Here is a 12,478-nt window from a genome sequence, read left to right on the forward strand (position 1 = left end):
TGCTGTGGGAAGAGATCCATTTCACTTGACCTCTGCTGCTGGAAAGCAAAGTCATGCCAAATGCTTCCTAATTTCTGAACATGAGGAAGAAAAGGTGTAGCTGCATAGAGTTGCTATGAGCCAGGTGTGCACTGCTTTAAGAATTGTTTGCCCTTCAGTCCTCCAGGTTTAAATAAAATGCCTCTTTCTTATCTCACCCCGTAATCCAAGTGGTAGGAATTTATAAACATAGATAACAACCAGGGAAAAGTGTAAAAATGGATGTAAGTAATGGTTTCATATTTATATACATAAATGTGTCCAAAAATGGTCAGGAAGAGATGTCATTTTTATAATGCTAGTTAATAAGTGATTTCTGTGTGTGTGTTTGTTGGGAAAAATACACTCTATTGGTAAACAGGAGATGAAAGCATTTTCATGGGAAATTTCAAGAAGGAAAGCATTCATGTGTTTCCCCACTCCTGTAACTCAAGGCTTCGAGTAATTTTGCTGTGGTTGCATTAGAAGTTGCTGTAATAGAATTAGGTGATTTTTATATTTGACAAAAAGATTTTTCTTCTGTATCTTTGTGCAATTACACAGCCTAAGATTTGTGTTTGAGTAATTAAGAATGAATTGCTGTCCCTATGCAGAAGTACAAATAGTCAGCGTTGCTTGAGTTTCTTCATAGAATCACAGAAGCCTTAGAGTTGGAAGGAACCCTTGAAGGCCATCTAGCCTAACTCCCCTGCAATGAACAGGGACACCACCGTTAGATCAGGTTTCCTAGGGGAAAATGCTAACTTCTTTGGAAAAGAAATCATAGGCTTCTATTTCGGGGGGATTTATTGCCTTTTGGAAAGCCAAGCAACTCTTCAGCCATGGCTGAGATGTGTTGGGAGCATGGCGTTGCTGGGACTAAGCAGCACGAGCATCCCCCTGGAGGCGTGCTGCCCCGTATCGCTTCCCCCGGTGCCTGGGGGTCGCAGTGGCAGCAGGGACGTGTGTTTGGGATAAGTGGGAGTGCAATGGCCGGTGCTGGTTGCTGTCAGGGGGCCAGCACTGACCTCGGGTTAATCAGGGGTCACAACATTTGGGAAGTGCTATCTGCAAATTCGTTCTTGAAAGGAGTGCTGCAAAAAAAAAAAAAAAAAAAAAAAAAAAAAAGGTTGATAATGATTTGTCAAGTGTATTAATTGCTGCTAATTATTTTTGCGACTCTGTAGCTCCTGTTTTCAAAGTTAATTTGGAATGAAGGGAAGGCCTGCACTAATTATTTTACATGGTGATGGGCAACGTCAAGGAATTTCAATTGCTGCTCATCCAGTTCCCCTCAATTTGTTTTCTTGTTAGATGCTCAATGCCAACAAGTCAGAGCAAAAGAATGGAACAGAAGGGGAATGATACCAGCGTGAGCTGAACTTAGACTACAAATAAACAACCCCCCAATTTTAGTAAGGGTTTTACACAGCAAATGCATACCTAGTTGCTGTGCAGTGGTTTGGCATGGGTGCAAATGAGTGTTTGTGATTATTTTGCAGAAGCATGCAAGCCAGGGTAGCTGGATTTCCTGTGGCACAGTCTGGCATTGTCCCTTTCACTCAGAGGACTCAGTGTAATGGAAATCACAGGGGTTGTTTACCGGTGACTCCCCAAAGCTTGGAAAGAAGATACCCATAAAATCCAATTCCCCCTTTGCTTTTAAGCAAATGGAAGATCCTTTCTGCTTAGAGCCGTCACTGTTTTTTTGTGTTTTTTTGGTTTTTTTTTTTCCTTTGGATCTGAGAGCCTTAAAATGTTATGCATCAGCGGAGCACCTGCGTTCTAAATGTAATGGTCTTCAAAATGTAATTGAGGGATTTTCACTTTTGCAGGCAAATCAGCAGGGCTGATATCGATCTGCCTTTTTAGGGAGCCGCAGTGCACCAGAAGGTGATACTGTAGAGGGCCCCGTAAACCCTCGGAGCCTTCTGTCTAATTTGGCAGAAAAACACAGAATGTCGGACAACAAAAGAACGATCCGATTCCATAAGAAATCTTCATCCCTCCCACCTCCTTTTCAGAAGATGGGGGGGGAAAAAAAAAAAGAAAGCAAGAAAAAAAAAAAGCAGACAATTTTTTCAGCTGCACACACAATGATTTGGTGCTCACTCTTGCATTGAAACAGTTGCTGTCAGAACAGGCAGGAAACAGTTTTCTTTTAATTGCTGAAATCATTCGGAAGTGCTTCATGCACGGCTTCTATACAGCAGATGCTGTGCGTTAATTGGCCTGTGTAGGGCTGACCCAGGGTTCCTTGCAGCGGGCCCAATTTTAGGCAGAGGGTTTAAATAGCTTATTTTTGATTTTGTGTAACCTGGCGGACGTTTGGAGCGCACCCGCTCACACGTGGGGTGTTTCACGGTCTGCACTTTCTAATGTCATGTGGGTTTTGAAACCCGTGTTTCCCTGGTAATGTACGAGCAGCAGGTAAGCTCTAAATACCATCCATCAGGAGCTAATTTTTTACCCAGATACTCCAATGACTGATGAACCTGTCTTTTGTATGAACGTTCAGCGCAGGAGAAAGCCATATGCCCCTGGCACTGGTTCCTATGCATTCTTTACAGTTTGTAGCGAGGAGATGAAGGCAAAACCAAACCCTTACATTTACGCATCTCTCATTTATTTAGCAGTTAGCGCTTTCTAAAATAGCTCTGTTTTTTGCCAGTGAAGGGAGATTTGGGTCTCTTAAAGCAATCTGACTCCCACCACTCGCTTTCTTTATCAGGAATATTCCCGCACACCCTTAATAGGGAACCTTGTTTTGCTACTCCCCGTCTGTTCAAAACAGACCTCAGCCCATTAGAAGGTCCTCCCTTGTGTGGGAAGACCACAGCTGTTACTGTAAATCTCATCCAGTAACTGTATCACCCCCATTTTGTGGCTCTGAAGGATGAAATTGAGAAATGGAATACTGTGCAGTCATCCTTTACGTCTCCAATTTTAGGCCTTTGCACATCATTTTCATGCTTTTATTCCAAATCAAACGACATTAGTGAGCAACACCACCCCGTGCTAAATGCCTGGTGTCTGGGGCAGCCTCGGCGAGCTTTGTTTTTGGAGGCATTAGGATTTGGGGGAGCCTCGGGCTTTTGTTGGTGGAGGATTTTGTATTCTATTATTTTTAGTCCCTCTTTCCCTTCCTGCCACTTTCCCCCTCCCACCGCATCTTTCCAAATTGTCAGAATTTGTCTGAAAACAGCAACCTGGATGGTGGCAGAGTGCCTAAGATGGAGGACGCTCGGTTGTGGCTCCAGGGAGCGAGGGCCATTAGCAAACACAACTTTACAAAGGTTTCTGTCTCTTTAAATCCCCGCGAATAAAGTGGATCTAACTTCTTACGGAGGATACTGGGGGCTTTAATCAGAAATAAGAAGTGGTTTAAATCATTAGCACAACAAAGCAAACTATAAGCTTGAAGATAAAAGTCTCAAGGGAAGGAGTCCTCTGAAAATAAATGGGACTTGATAGATTTCCATATCATTTATAACTTCCCTTAATTACACTTGGAAGACTTGCCAGTAAAACTGGAAAATTGGCAGCCTATATCCATTATAGTAATTTTGCCGACCATGGCAAGCAGCTGGCTTTACTGGATTTTATTTCCCATCACTCACAATTAATCATCAGCTGGAGATGTCTGAAACTCCTCAAAACGTGGCAATGCTGTGTGACATTCGGGCCTCCTTAACATGCTAAAATCTGCTGAGTAAATGGGCCGAGCTCCCCTCCCAGCGTACTCATTTGGGCGTGAGGCGGGCTGCCGCCTAATGAGGGCCACTCGGAGCATCGGATGCGAACGTGAACCCTGACCCCGTGTCAAAGGAGAGGACGCCGCGAGCTGGATGAAAGATGCGGGATGCAGCTCTGCAAACTTTGCAGCAATTAGGCGGGGCGCGGGGAAGTGCATCAGCTCTGATTGGGTTTATCAGAAAGACTTGTGGGGCCTGTGAGCAGTTTCCACGCCTCGCTCTGAAGACGCCCTGTCACAATCGTGAAGTCCGTACCGGGTGATGCACAGTGGTCTGAGAAAAGTGTTGTGTGCTCATGGAGATCCCTGGCAGTGGTGCCTTATCACTGGGTGCGCCTCCTCTTTATGCCCTTTATGCACGGCCCTTTATGCCTCTTTATGCAAGCGGGGCAGCAGTGCTGCTTCTCAGGTTCGGCTTCTGCTCCTCATGCCCTATTGCTCAGTGGGGAAAGCGCTCACCCGAAAAAGATAAAGCACATCGCGCAGTCCCTGGAAAGAAAGAGGGCCCGTCTATTTTACCCAGCTCCCATCAAGAGGATTTCTGTTTGCTTTCCATTTGCCTGTTTTGACAGATTTGAGTCGTCACTGAAACCTCTCTGCGCTGAAACAGTGGTTTGCAGTGATGTATCATTCTCTGAAAGAAGGAATTCATACAAAGAGAATCCCGCCTTACAAACCGGACAGATAGATCCTTAGATAAGTGAGTTGGAAGGCAAAAAATTGTACACATCAATGCGGCTTTCATTTACAGTCCAAATGACAGGCAGAGGGATATGTGCAATTATGTAATGAAAGAAATTGGACAATGCCCAAAAGGCTGAAAAAGAGAAGAGGCAGCTTCTAGTGCCTCATTTTAGGATTTGTTGCCCTGCAACACAATGAGTGGTGCTGCAAAGATTTAACATAAGAACGGTAATTAAACTTCTGGGCTTAAGTGACACTTTTGCCAAAGTAATTTGGAACAAATTGCGCATTGTCACAAGTACTGACACAGCATTTTAACACGTGCTGTGTACTCAGAGTGCCTCCTTCCTTTCAATCAGTGCAACTGTGGGATGTTTACCAGTTACTTGGCTATATAGTTTGTTAGTTGGGTGGATTATTTCCTTCCCAGACACCAATTCCTTTTGTCATCAGCCCAGCAGGTAGTATGTAAAACACAAATTTTTTGTTGTAGAGAAAGGTGGGAAATGGAAAAATTCAAATTCACAGACATGTCCATGCCATGGCCACTCGTGTTTACTGGTGTTCTACTGCTGCGCTGCAGATCTATGAAGGCAACTCTGTACTTTCCCAGCAGCTGTATTCTCAGAACTCTGTTCAGACAGTTGTTACAGGACATGCGTGTGCACCATGGTGGTTTGACAACCTGAGTCACACTGGACTCAAAAGGAGAGTTCCCTGTGCCCTTGAAATTACACCCCCAAGTTCAGATCCACATTCTTCAACACCTCAGTCTTCGGCAACCCCAGAGCCCGGGGGCACCTGGCTAGCAGAGTTTAACCAGAGGATGGCAGATTTCTTTCTTTCTGAAAGGTCCTATACCAAACCGAACCGAACCGAACCAAACCAAACCAAACCAAACCGAACCAAACCAAACCAAACCAACATTCTTGTCTTCTCTTCTTTTTTAAACTGAAATAGCTATTCCTAGCTTCCTGTTAACCTTACAGCTGTCTGGAAGTTCAGAGCAGGCTGGAGAGAGGCTGAGCAGTGAGGCAGGGGGAGGAAAAGGGAGAGCAGGAAGGAAGGGAGCGAGGCTGCGCAGGGGAGCAGGTGTGCAAGAGACAGACAAAGACAGGGAGCAGGAACAGAGGTAAATAACCAGGGACAAAGCATGAGTCTTTGGCACTATCCTCTGAGTTGATGCTGCTGCTGACTTAAACGCTCACCTGGAGCTCAAGATGGGATTTTGGTAGTCAAAGAGTTGGTTACAAAGGGAGGTGGTGGAGTCTCCTTCTCTGGAGATGTTCAAGACCTGCCTGGATGCCTACCTGTGCGACCTGCTGTAGGGAACCTGCTTCGGCAGGGGGGTTGGACTCGATGATCTCTGGAGGTCCCTTCCAACCCCTATGATTCTGTGATTCTGTGTTACCCTTCTGGATCTGGTTACTGTGCAGTGCTCCCGGAGCAAACACATTCCATCTCCACAAAGCCCATCAATAAAACTGCTGTTGGAAAAATGATACACGACCATCTCCATGACGTGGCTGGGGGATCCCCGGCTCACACGAGGGGTAAATCCTGGATTGAGTATTTTTGCCCTCATCTGTAGGCAGCCCATGGACCGCCGTAAGCCCTGGGGCCTGGTTTTTGGTGGTGAGCACACTCCCTGGATACTGCCACGTGCAGGGCCAGAGCCTCCCGCCTGCACTCCCCAGGACAGGTGCCAAGAAACGTCTGGCTTCCCCACCGGGATTAGCATCCATGGGATCCGTGCCAGGGAAGCAGAGCAGAGGCTGAGCAAATTAAATTTTGGTCTGGATTTAATTGACGTCGAGCTGCGGCGGATGTGAAATGCGAGCTGTGAAAGTTAGAGCTGAGTGTGTGAGATGGGCGAGGGGCCGTCCAGGTTCGCATGGGTGGACGACTTTGGGCAGGTGATTCCTTTTCTCCCGTTTGCCAAAAGCAGCAGTGGTTTGTGTCTTGGCCGTACGTAACTGGCTGACTTGACTTGCGCCCTGGAAGCCTTGTAGTGTTTAATGAAATAATCCCTTTATTTTTTAAGAGAACCATACACACTTAGAGCTTTTTAAATCCTCTCTCCTCATTTTGTACCGCTTTAATTTTACCAGGTTTCAGAAGGTCAAGAGATTTGTGTAATTGAAGCAATGAAAATGCAGAACAGTATGATCGCTGCTAAAACAGGCAAGGTAAGCTACCTTGGGTCACTTAAAACCATATGCAGCTTGTCAAATAGGATGGAATTTAAAAAGGAAAAAAGGAGGATTCTGGTTGTTAAGGAATTAAGTCTGATTGTTGTAAGTCTTTCGAAGTGAGGTATCTTTAATTTTTAACATTTACATCTGCTGTGAATGCTGTTAAGCAGTTCCAAGCTGTAGATAGCACAGCAGGAAGTAGTTTTACTGGCTTTAGAAATTCATATAACTCTTTTTCTCCTAAATGATTTGTTTTCTATGATGTTACAATGCCACATTGAATTGAAAGGTGTTACAGATCATTTTCCCAAATTCCCTATTTCCAGTGAGCAGCTAAAGAAGAGTGATCTCTTTGCTAGTTAATTCATTAATGGCAAACAATCTCATCTTACCAAACCACTCAGAGGAAGGCATAGAAAGCATTTTTGTAGGAAGAAGTTTTTCACACAGAGGGTGGTGACACACTGGAACAGGTTGCCCAAGGAGGCTGTGGATGCCCCATCCCTGGAGGCATTCAAGGCCAGGCTGGATGTGGCTCTGGGCAGCCTGGTCTGGTGGTTGGCAACCCTGCACGTAACAGGGGGGTTGAAACTGGATGATCATTGTGGTCCTTTTCAACACAGGACATTCTGTGATTCCATCATTCTATGAGAAGAGTGGTTTTTTTCGATTATCGGCTTTCTGAGCAGGGAACTTGGTAGGTTTGCATGATAGGGAGAAACCCCATCTGTATGGGGGGCTGTCAGCCCCTGAGCAGGGGACCTCAGAGCATTCCTGTGCTGAATTGTAATGCACAGCCTAAAGCCATCACTTGGGCACGGCCAGATTCTGCTTTTTCACAGGGAGAGAGAGCAGAGTCATCAGGAGATCTGGATTTTTTTGTTCTCCTAATGTCACATTTCCCAGCCTATCTCTGGACCCACTGCTCTCCCTGAAGCAAGACCATTTTGCTAAGGAGAATAATAAGAGTGATCATAGAAAGAAATCTTGCAAGGTTCATTAGCCCAGAGGGAGGCAGCAAGGAGCCTCACTCCAGGGCAGGCTGGGTTAGGCGTTGGCAAGATTTGCTGAGATCTGAGGATGGGTTTCTATGCCAAGGACTGTTTGTGTGTTTACAAGAAAGGATGATTTGGCACAGCACTGAAATTGTCACCAAGGCTTGGACCAAGGCTTGCCTCTTCCAGTATGTCTCATGCAAAATTGGGTCTTGAGGAAATAAATGCAAGGGGGAGATGAAGGAGGGGGCAGGAGGGAGAATGTACTTTCTCCTGTTGCTCTGACATTGGCACTTTGTTATTTTCTTTCATGCATTAATTCCTACCTAACTTATTTTCTCACTTGATTAATATTGTATAGCATTTATTTTTCAGTTTTGCATCTTTTGTTTAACCCCTTCATGCTGCTCTTTGTCTCCACTGCTTTTAACCAGTGAGTATTTATGACTAAAGTGCTACTGCCACATTCCCTCCACTTTATTTTTTCACTTCAACCTTTCCTTTCCACCAAGGTGTGCTGCATCCCAATGACGTGTTCCTTGAAATTCTGCTTGCCCTTCTCCAATTAATAAATACTCACCACAACTGTGCACATAAAAACCCCATTTGGTGAATTAGTCCTTTCTAAACAGAAATTTTTGCTCCTCTCTGTAGTGCAAAACCACGGCTCAGAGTGCTAAAGGAGCCTGACCCCTCCTCAGGAATGGGATGTTTGGCATTGGCTGTTAGCCCACTTTTTTTATGCACTGAAATTGTGTTTTTAATCTCAGTTTGTTTGCCTTCAGCTGGACGGCGTCCATTTTCCTTCCCCGTCTGAATTCCTTTTCTTCATCATTCCCCTTCCTGTTTATAGTTGTAGAAATGTGGGTTTGTCCACTCTGAGCTCACCCTGTGCAGGTGGTTTAGCAGGGAGGAAGTGGGAGCAAGCCACAGCCAGGGAGAGGAGTGCAGGGCCACTGCCAGCACGTGGCAGAAACTACTGGGGAGGCTGAGACAGCAGTGAGCTACAGCGTGTGCTGAACGTTGGCTTTGTAAATAAAGGAGTATCTCTCATACTGCTTTAATCTCCTGAAAGATGAGTCTCAGGAATTGGGTTGGCTGTGTAGGCATTGATTTGGAAATAAAGCTGTTTCTTGTATATCTCTTGAAGTTTTCGCTTGCCAACAGTATTCAGCTTCATTTCTTGGACAATACTGTGAATGAGTCTGTGCACAGACCCAGAGGTGCACCTACAGCTCACAGGGCTGTAGGCTGTCACACTCAGATGTAGGCAGTCGTGCAGCCCCATCAGTCTGATTTTGGGTGTGCTGTGGGTTCCCTGTAAGAGCCTCAGTTATCTTCAGGTGACTGAACCAGGTGCTGAACAAGACTTCATCCAACAACTCAGGTACATCTGGATTAACACTGCAAGCAAATTCTAATGCAGAGCCTCAAATATCTTCTGAAGCTCCACAAGCTAACGTGTTTCAGCATTTTTTACAGAAGATGAGAGTCTATATAGGACATCCTATACTATGTTCATTCAGTAAAAGAACTCATCTACAGAAGTAGTTGCATTTATTTGACAACTGTAACCCTTTGCCAAGTTCAGTTACATTAAAGGATTCCAACTCGGATTTGAATCAATTTCTCTCAGCAGTGCAGGGATTAAGGGAAACCCAGCTTCATGGCTTCAGCCCCAAAACTCACTAGTACTTCCAGTCTGTAATCCATGAAATACCAGAATATTATATTGTAATGTCCAGGCACGAATGCTGAATATTCAAACTGTCTTCTGAAAGATTTTAGTGTGAACTTAATGACAGTGCCCATCTACACACTGAAATTGTTTCTGTTTCTGTGCTGTAGGTGAAAGCTGTGCACTGCAAAGCCGGTGATACAGTTGGAGAAGGAGATCTGCTGGTGGAACTGGAATGAAAGGTTGCCTTCCCACTGTTGAATTAGCTCAACCTTGGTTATTTCCATCCATGAAGTAAAATTAGAGCTATTCAGGACAGACGATGGACCTTCCTACGCAGAAGATCTTATAGAGCCATATTTATTGTATCAGTGGTTAAGACAGCAAACACAGATGTTAAACCTTGGCAACAGATCTCAGATTTTTACTTCCAGAAATACTTGTACATAACCTTTGTAATTCTTTGATTTTTCAGGATCAAGTAGAATCAATAAAATACCATTTCTGCTTTAAAACAGGAAAGGCTTCTTTTTTAAAAAGAAAACATAACAAAAGCCTGAAGCTGATTAATCTTCTCCATGGTAATCTCACTGGTTTGAGGCCCCAGCCAAATTGTACAGAATGGTTGATAGGAGCGACAAATTAACCACTGAATGGACTCAGCAGTTTCCTACACTCTGTGTAAGTGCTGAACAGTTACTGCTTAAATTCTGGTCAGACTTATTATAATATTGTGAAGCCTTTATCCAGACTAGCTTTAAATTATGGGTTAGATGCTTTATTTCGCCACTGCAGAATTTCCCTTGTATTTTCACTTGCAGCTCTAAGGGAATTTTCTCTTTTACTCAGACTCCATACTCAAACGCCCTCCCCTTTATCTTCTTTCTGTTGGTCACTGGATACAAGGCCTTCCAGGCATGGGCCTCAACGTGTCTGACCTCTTGTTGTGCAGGGGCTCCTTCTAAAGTGAGGGATTAGGAGTGTTCATAAAATCAGAGCTTTGGAGAAACTGAGGCAGAGACCCTGCAGCCTTTCCTAGGAATGTCCTTGGTGCCATTTTGCCTCGTCCAGAAGGGGCACTGCTCAGGCTCTGCACGTTGCCCTAAACTGAAGCACGATGAAAAGATTTACAAAATGAATATTCTGCTTGAAAAGCATTTCAGAGTTCAATGTGCCTGCTGCAGAAGCACAACCTCTCAGTCTGTTTTTCTACTTGAATGGCAGCAATGCCCATTACTAATGAAGTTCAGGCTGGTTCCTTACCCTGGCTCCCTGTGCTGATCTCTGGCCATCCCAGAGCTCCTGACAGTGAAGCAGAAGTACAATACAGTTCTGAACAGTCCCCTTGGTACACTTCATTGTACTCTGGCTCACTGCACGACACACATTCCCCACTCACAGCCTTGTCCCTGCAGCAGCTTTCTAAATTATACAATGTCAGTGTACCAAACGCTGCAGTTGAAGGAAATAAAAGGCACAGCAGTGCAACAACACAACCACAATATCCCCAGATTGTACAGAAGCCAGCACAGTTGGTTGGGTCATGAGGACAGTAGTCTTTAAATGTTGCAGTAATCACATATAGGTCCTTTTTTATTTTTTTAATAACATGATTAAGGATCTTTCCCCCCTGTAGAAAATTCAGTCTGCATACAACTGCAAGTTCTCCATGAAAGTGCTTGGCTCAGCGTTGCCTTAATAGTGCTCACCATAGCTGCAGCTGGTGTGGTGCAGTGGGCAGCTGAAGTCAGGTTTGCTTTTCTGGCCCTCAGCATCCAGATCCCAGTCACTCAGTGAACTGGAAACGGTACCTAGAGCGCTTACTTAGGATGCTAAATGAAACATATACGATTTTAAATGGAATTCTCTTTAATAATTCTTTAATATTTCTTTACAGTATCTCATAAAACTAAATGTATTTTAAAAAGAATCACTTCCAGTTCAGAAAAAACATTATAAAGTAAGTACAGTCATCTTTAAAAATCTCTTCCCTTTATTTCTACAGCACTGTTGTATTTTTCCCAAAGCGCAGACTACCTGTGTGGTCATTTTTCCCCCACAGACATTTGCCTGCTGCTTGGTTTACATTCAGTAGCCTACCATTATAGGACAATATTAGCCGTGCATTTTACGTTGCTTGCAGATATGATTTTTTAAAATCAGTTTTAGCTATTAGTACAATAACGTCATTACTCCACCCAGCTTATGGAACACATGTGATAAATTTATCAGTTCAGGTAAGAAAGAATTAGTGTGTTCATCTGTCTTCCACTCACCTTGGCCGTGCACTGAGGTGAAGGGGTCGGGGGGCAGGAAAGAACATAAACCCCCTCACTGCTGTGCACAAACACAGTTATTTCGGCCATCATGAGAAACCAGTTAGGGTGGGTTAGTGGTGGTACAAGGCTGTGCCAGTCTCTAGGCCTACAGCACTGCAGCACTAGAGCCAGCGTGCCCAGGTCTGGAAGGTTACAGATCTGGGGATTTAAGAGAAAGGCATTATGGGGTTGCTGGTAGGGCTGCCACACAACACCTGCTTAGAACTGTCTTCGCAGGGCTGTGCCGGCTCAATCTCTGTTCTCTCGTAGCACGTAGGAGAGGCCGTGGGTTCCAGAGGAATCATAATTGTCATGGTAGGGCAGCTGGACCCACTCAGGCTGGTAGGTGCTGGTGTTGTACACGAAGCACTCCATCACCCCGCTGCTGGCTGGTCGCACCTCAGCTGTGCCGCTCTTCCCCTCCCACTCCACCACCTCAATTCTCATCGTTGTGCGCTGGTACATGTCTGGGCAGCCTTCGAATTCGTCGAGGAAACGCAGCATCTGATCATCCACAGTGTAAATCTCCCCTGCGATGTGGTGTCCCGTGCCCGGGATGTTGAGCATATAGGGGATGTTGTATTTCCCTGCAATCACCAGAGGGTATTTCTCCACTGTGCGACCCCTCCCTTGGTACTTCGCGATCCCCTTGGCGGTGTTGATCATGTGCTTGTAGTTGGGCTGGCCCTTTTTAAGCGTGCCATACACAAAGACACGAGCCATCGTACCTGCAAAAGCAGCAGAGGGACAGAGGTGGATGTTACACGTGTGACTGGCCTTCTCTAAGGAGAAGGTCTGATTGCTGGGTGCTGCTGTGCAGAGCCAGGAGTTAAGAG

General features: G+C 45.1%; 2 protein-coding genes across 4 annotated transcripts in view; one reads left to right on the forward strand and one right to left on the reverse strand.

Moving 5' to 3' along the window:
* The window catches only part of PCCA (propionyl-CoA carboxylase subunit alpha), a 264,605-nt gene extending 254,766 nt beyond the window's left edge, over positions 1 to 9,839 (forward strand). Inside the window, exons 23-24 of the mRNA XM_042866368.1 lie at positions 6,568 to 6,645; positions 9,495 to 9,839. Of these exons, the coding sequence (XP_042722302.1) occupies positions 6,568 to 6,645; positions 9,495 to 9,563 (147 nt within the window). The 3' untranslated portion in view covers positions 9,564 to 9,839. The remainder of the gene's footprint in view (positions 1 to 6,567; positions 6,646 to 9,494) is intronic.
* Positions 9,840 to 11,175: 1,336 nt separating this feature from the next.
* GGACT (gamma-glutamylamine cyclotransferase) overlaps positions 11,176 to 12,478 on the reverse strand; it is a 30,111-nt gene continuing 28,808 nt past the window's right edge. For all 3 annotated transcript variants that reach the window (XM_042866365.1, XM_042866364.1, XM_042866366.1), the window contains exon 2: positions 11,176 to 12,370. In XM_042866365.1, the coding sequence (XP_042722299.1) occupies positions 11,892 to 12,365 (474 nt within the window). In that variant the 5' untranslated portion in view covers positions 12,366 to 12,370 and the 3' untranslated portion in view covers positions 11,176 to 11,891. The remainder of the gene's footprint in view (positions 12,371 to 12,478) is intronic.

The sequence above is a fragment of the Lagopus leucura genome, unplaced genomic scaffold (genome assembly GCF_019238085.1).
Source record: "Lagopus leucura isolate 7727_CA_CO unplaced genomic scaffold, USGS_WTPT01 Super-Scaffold_100001, whole genome shotgun sequence".
Taxonomy (NCBI): Eukaryota; Metazoa; Chordata; class Aves; order Galliformes; family Phasianidae; genus Lagopus; species Lagopus leucura.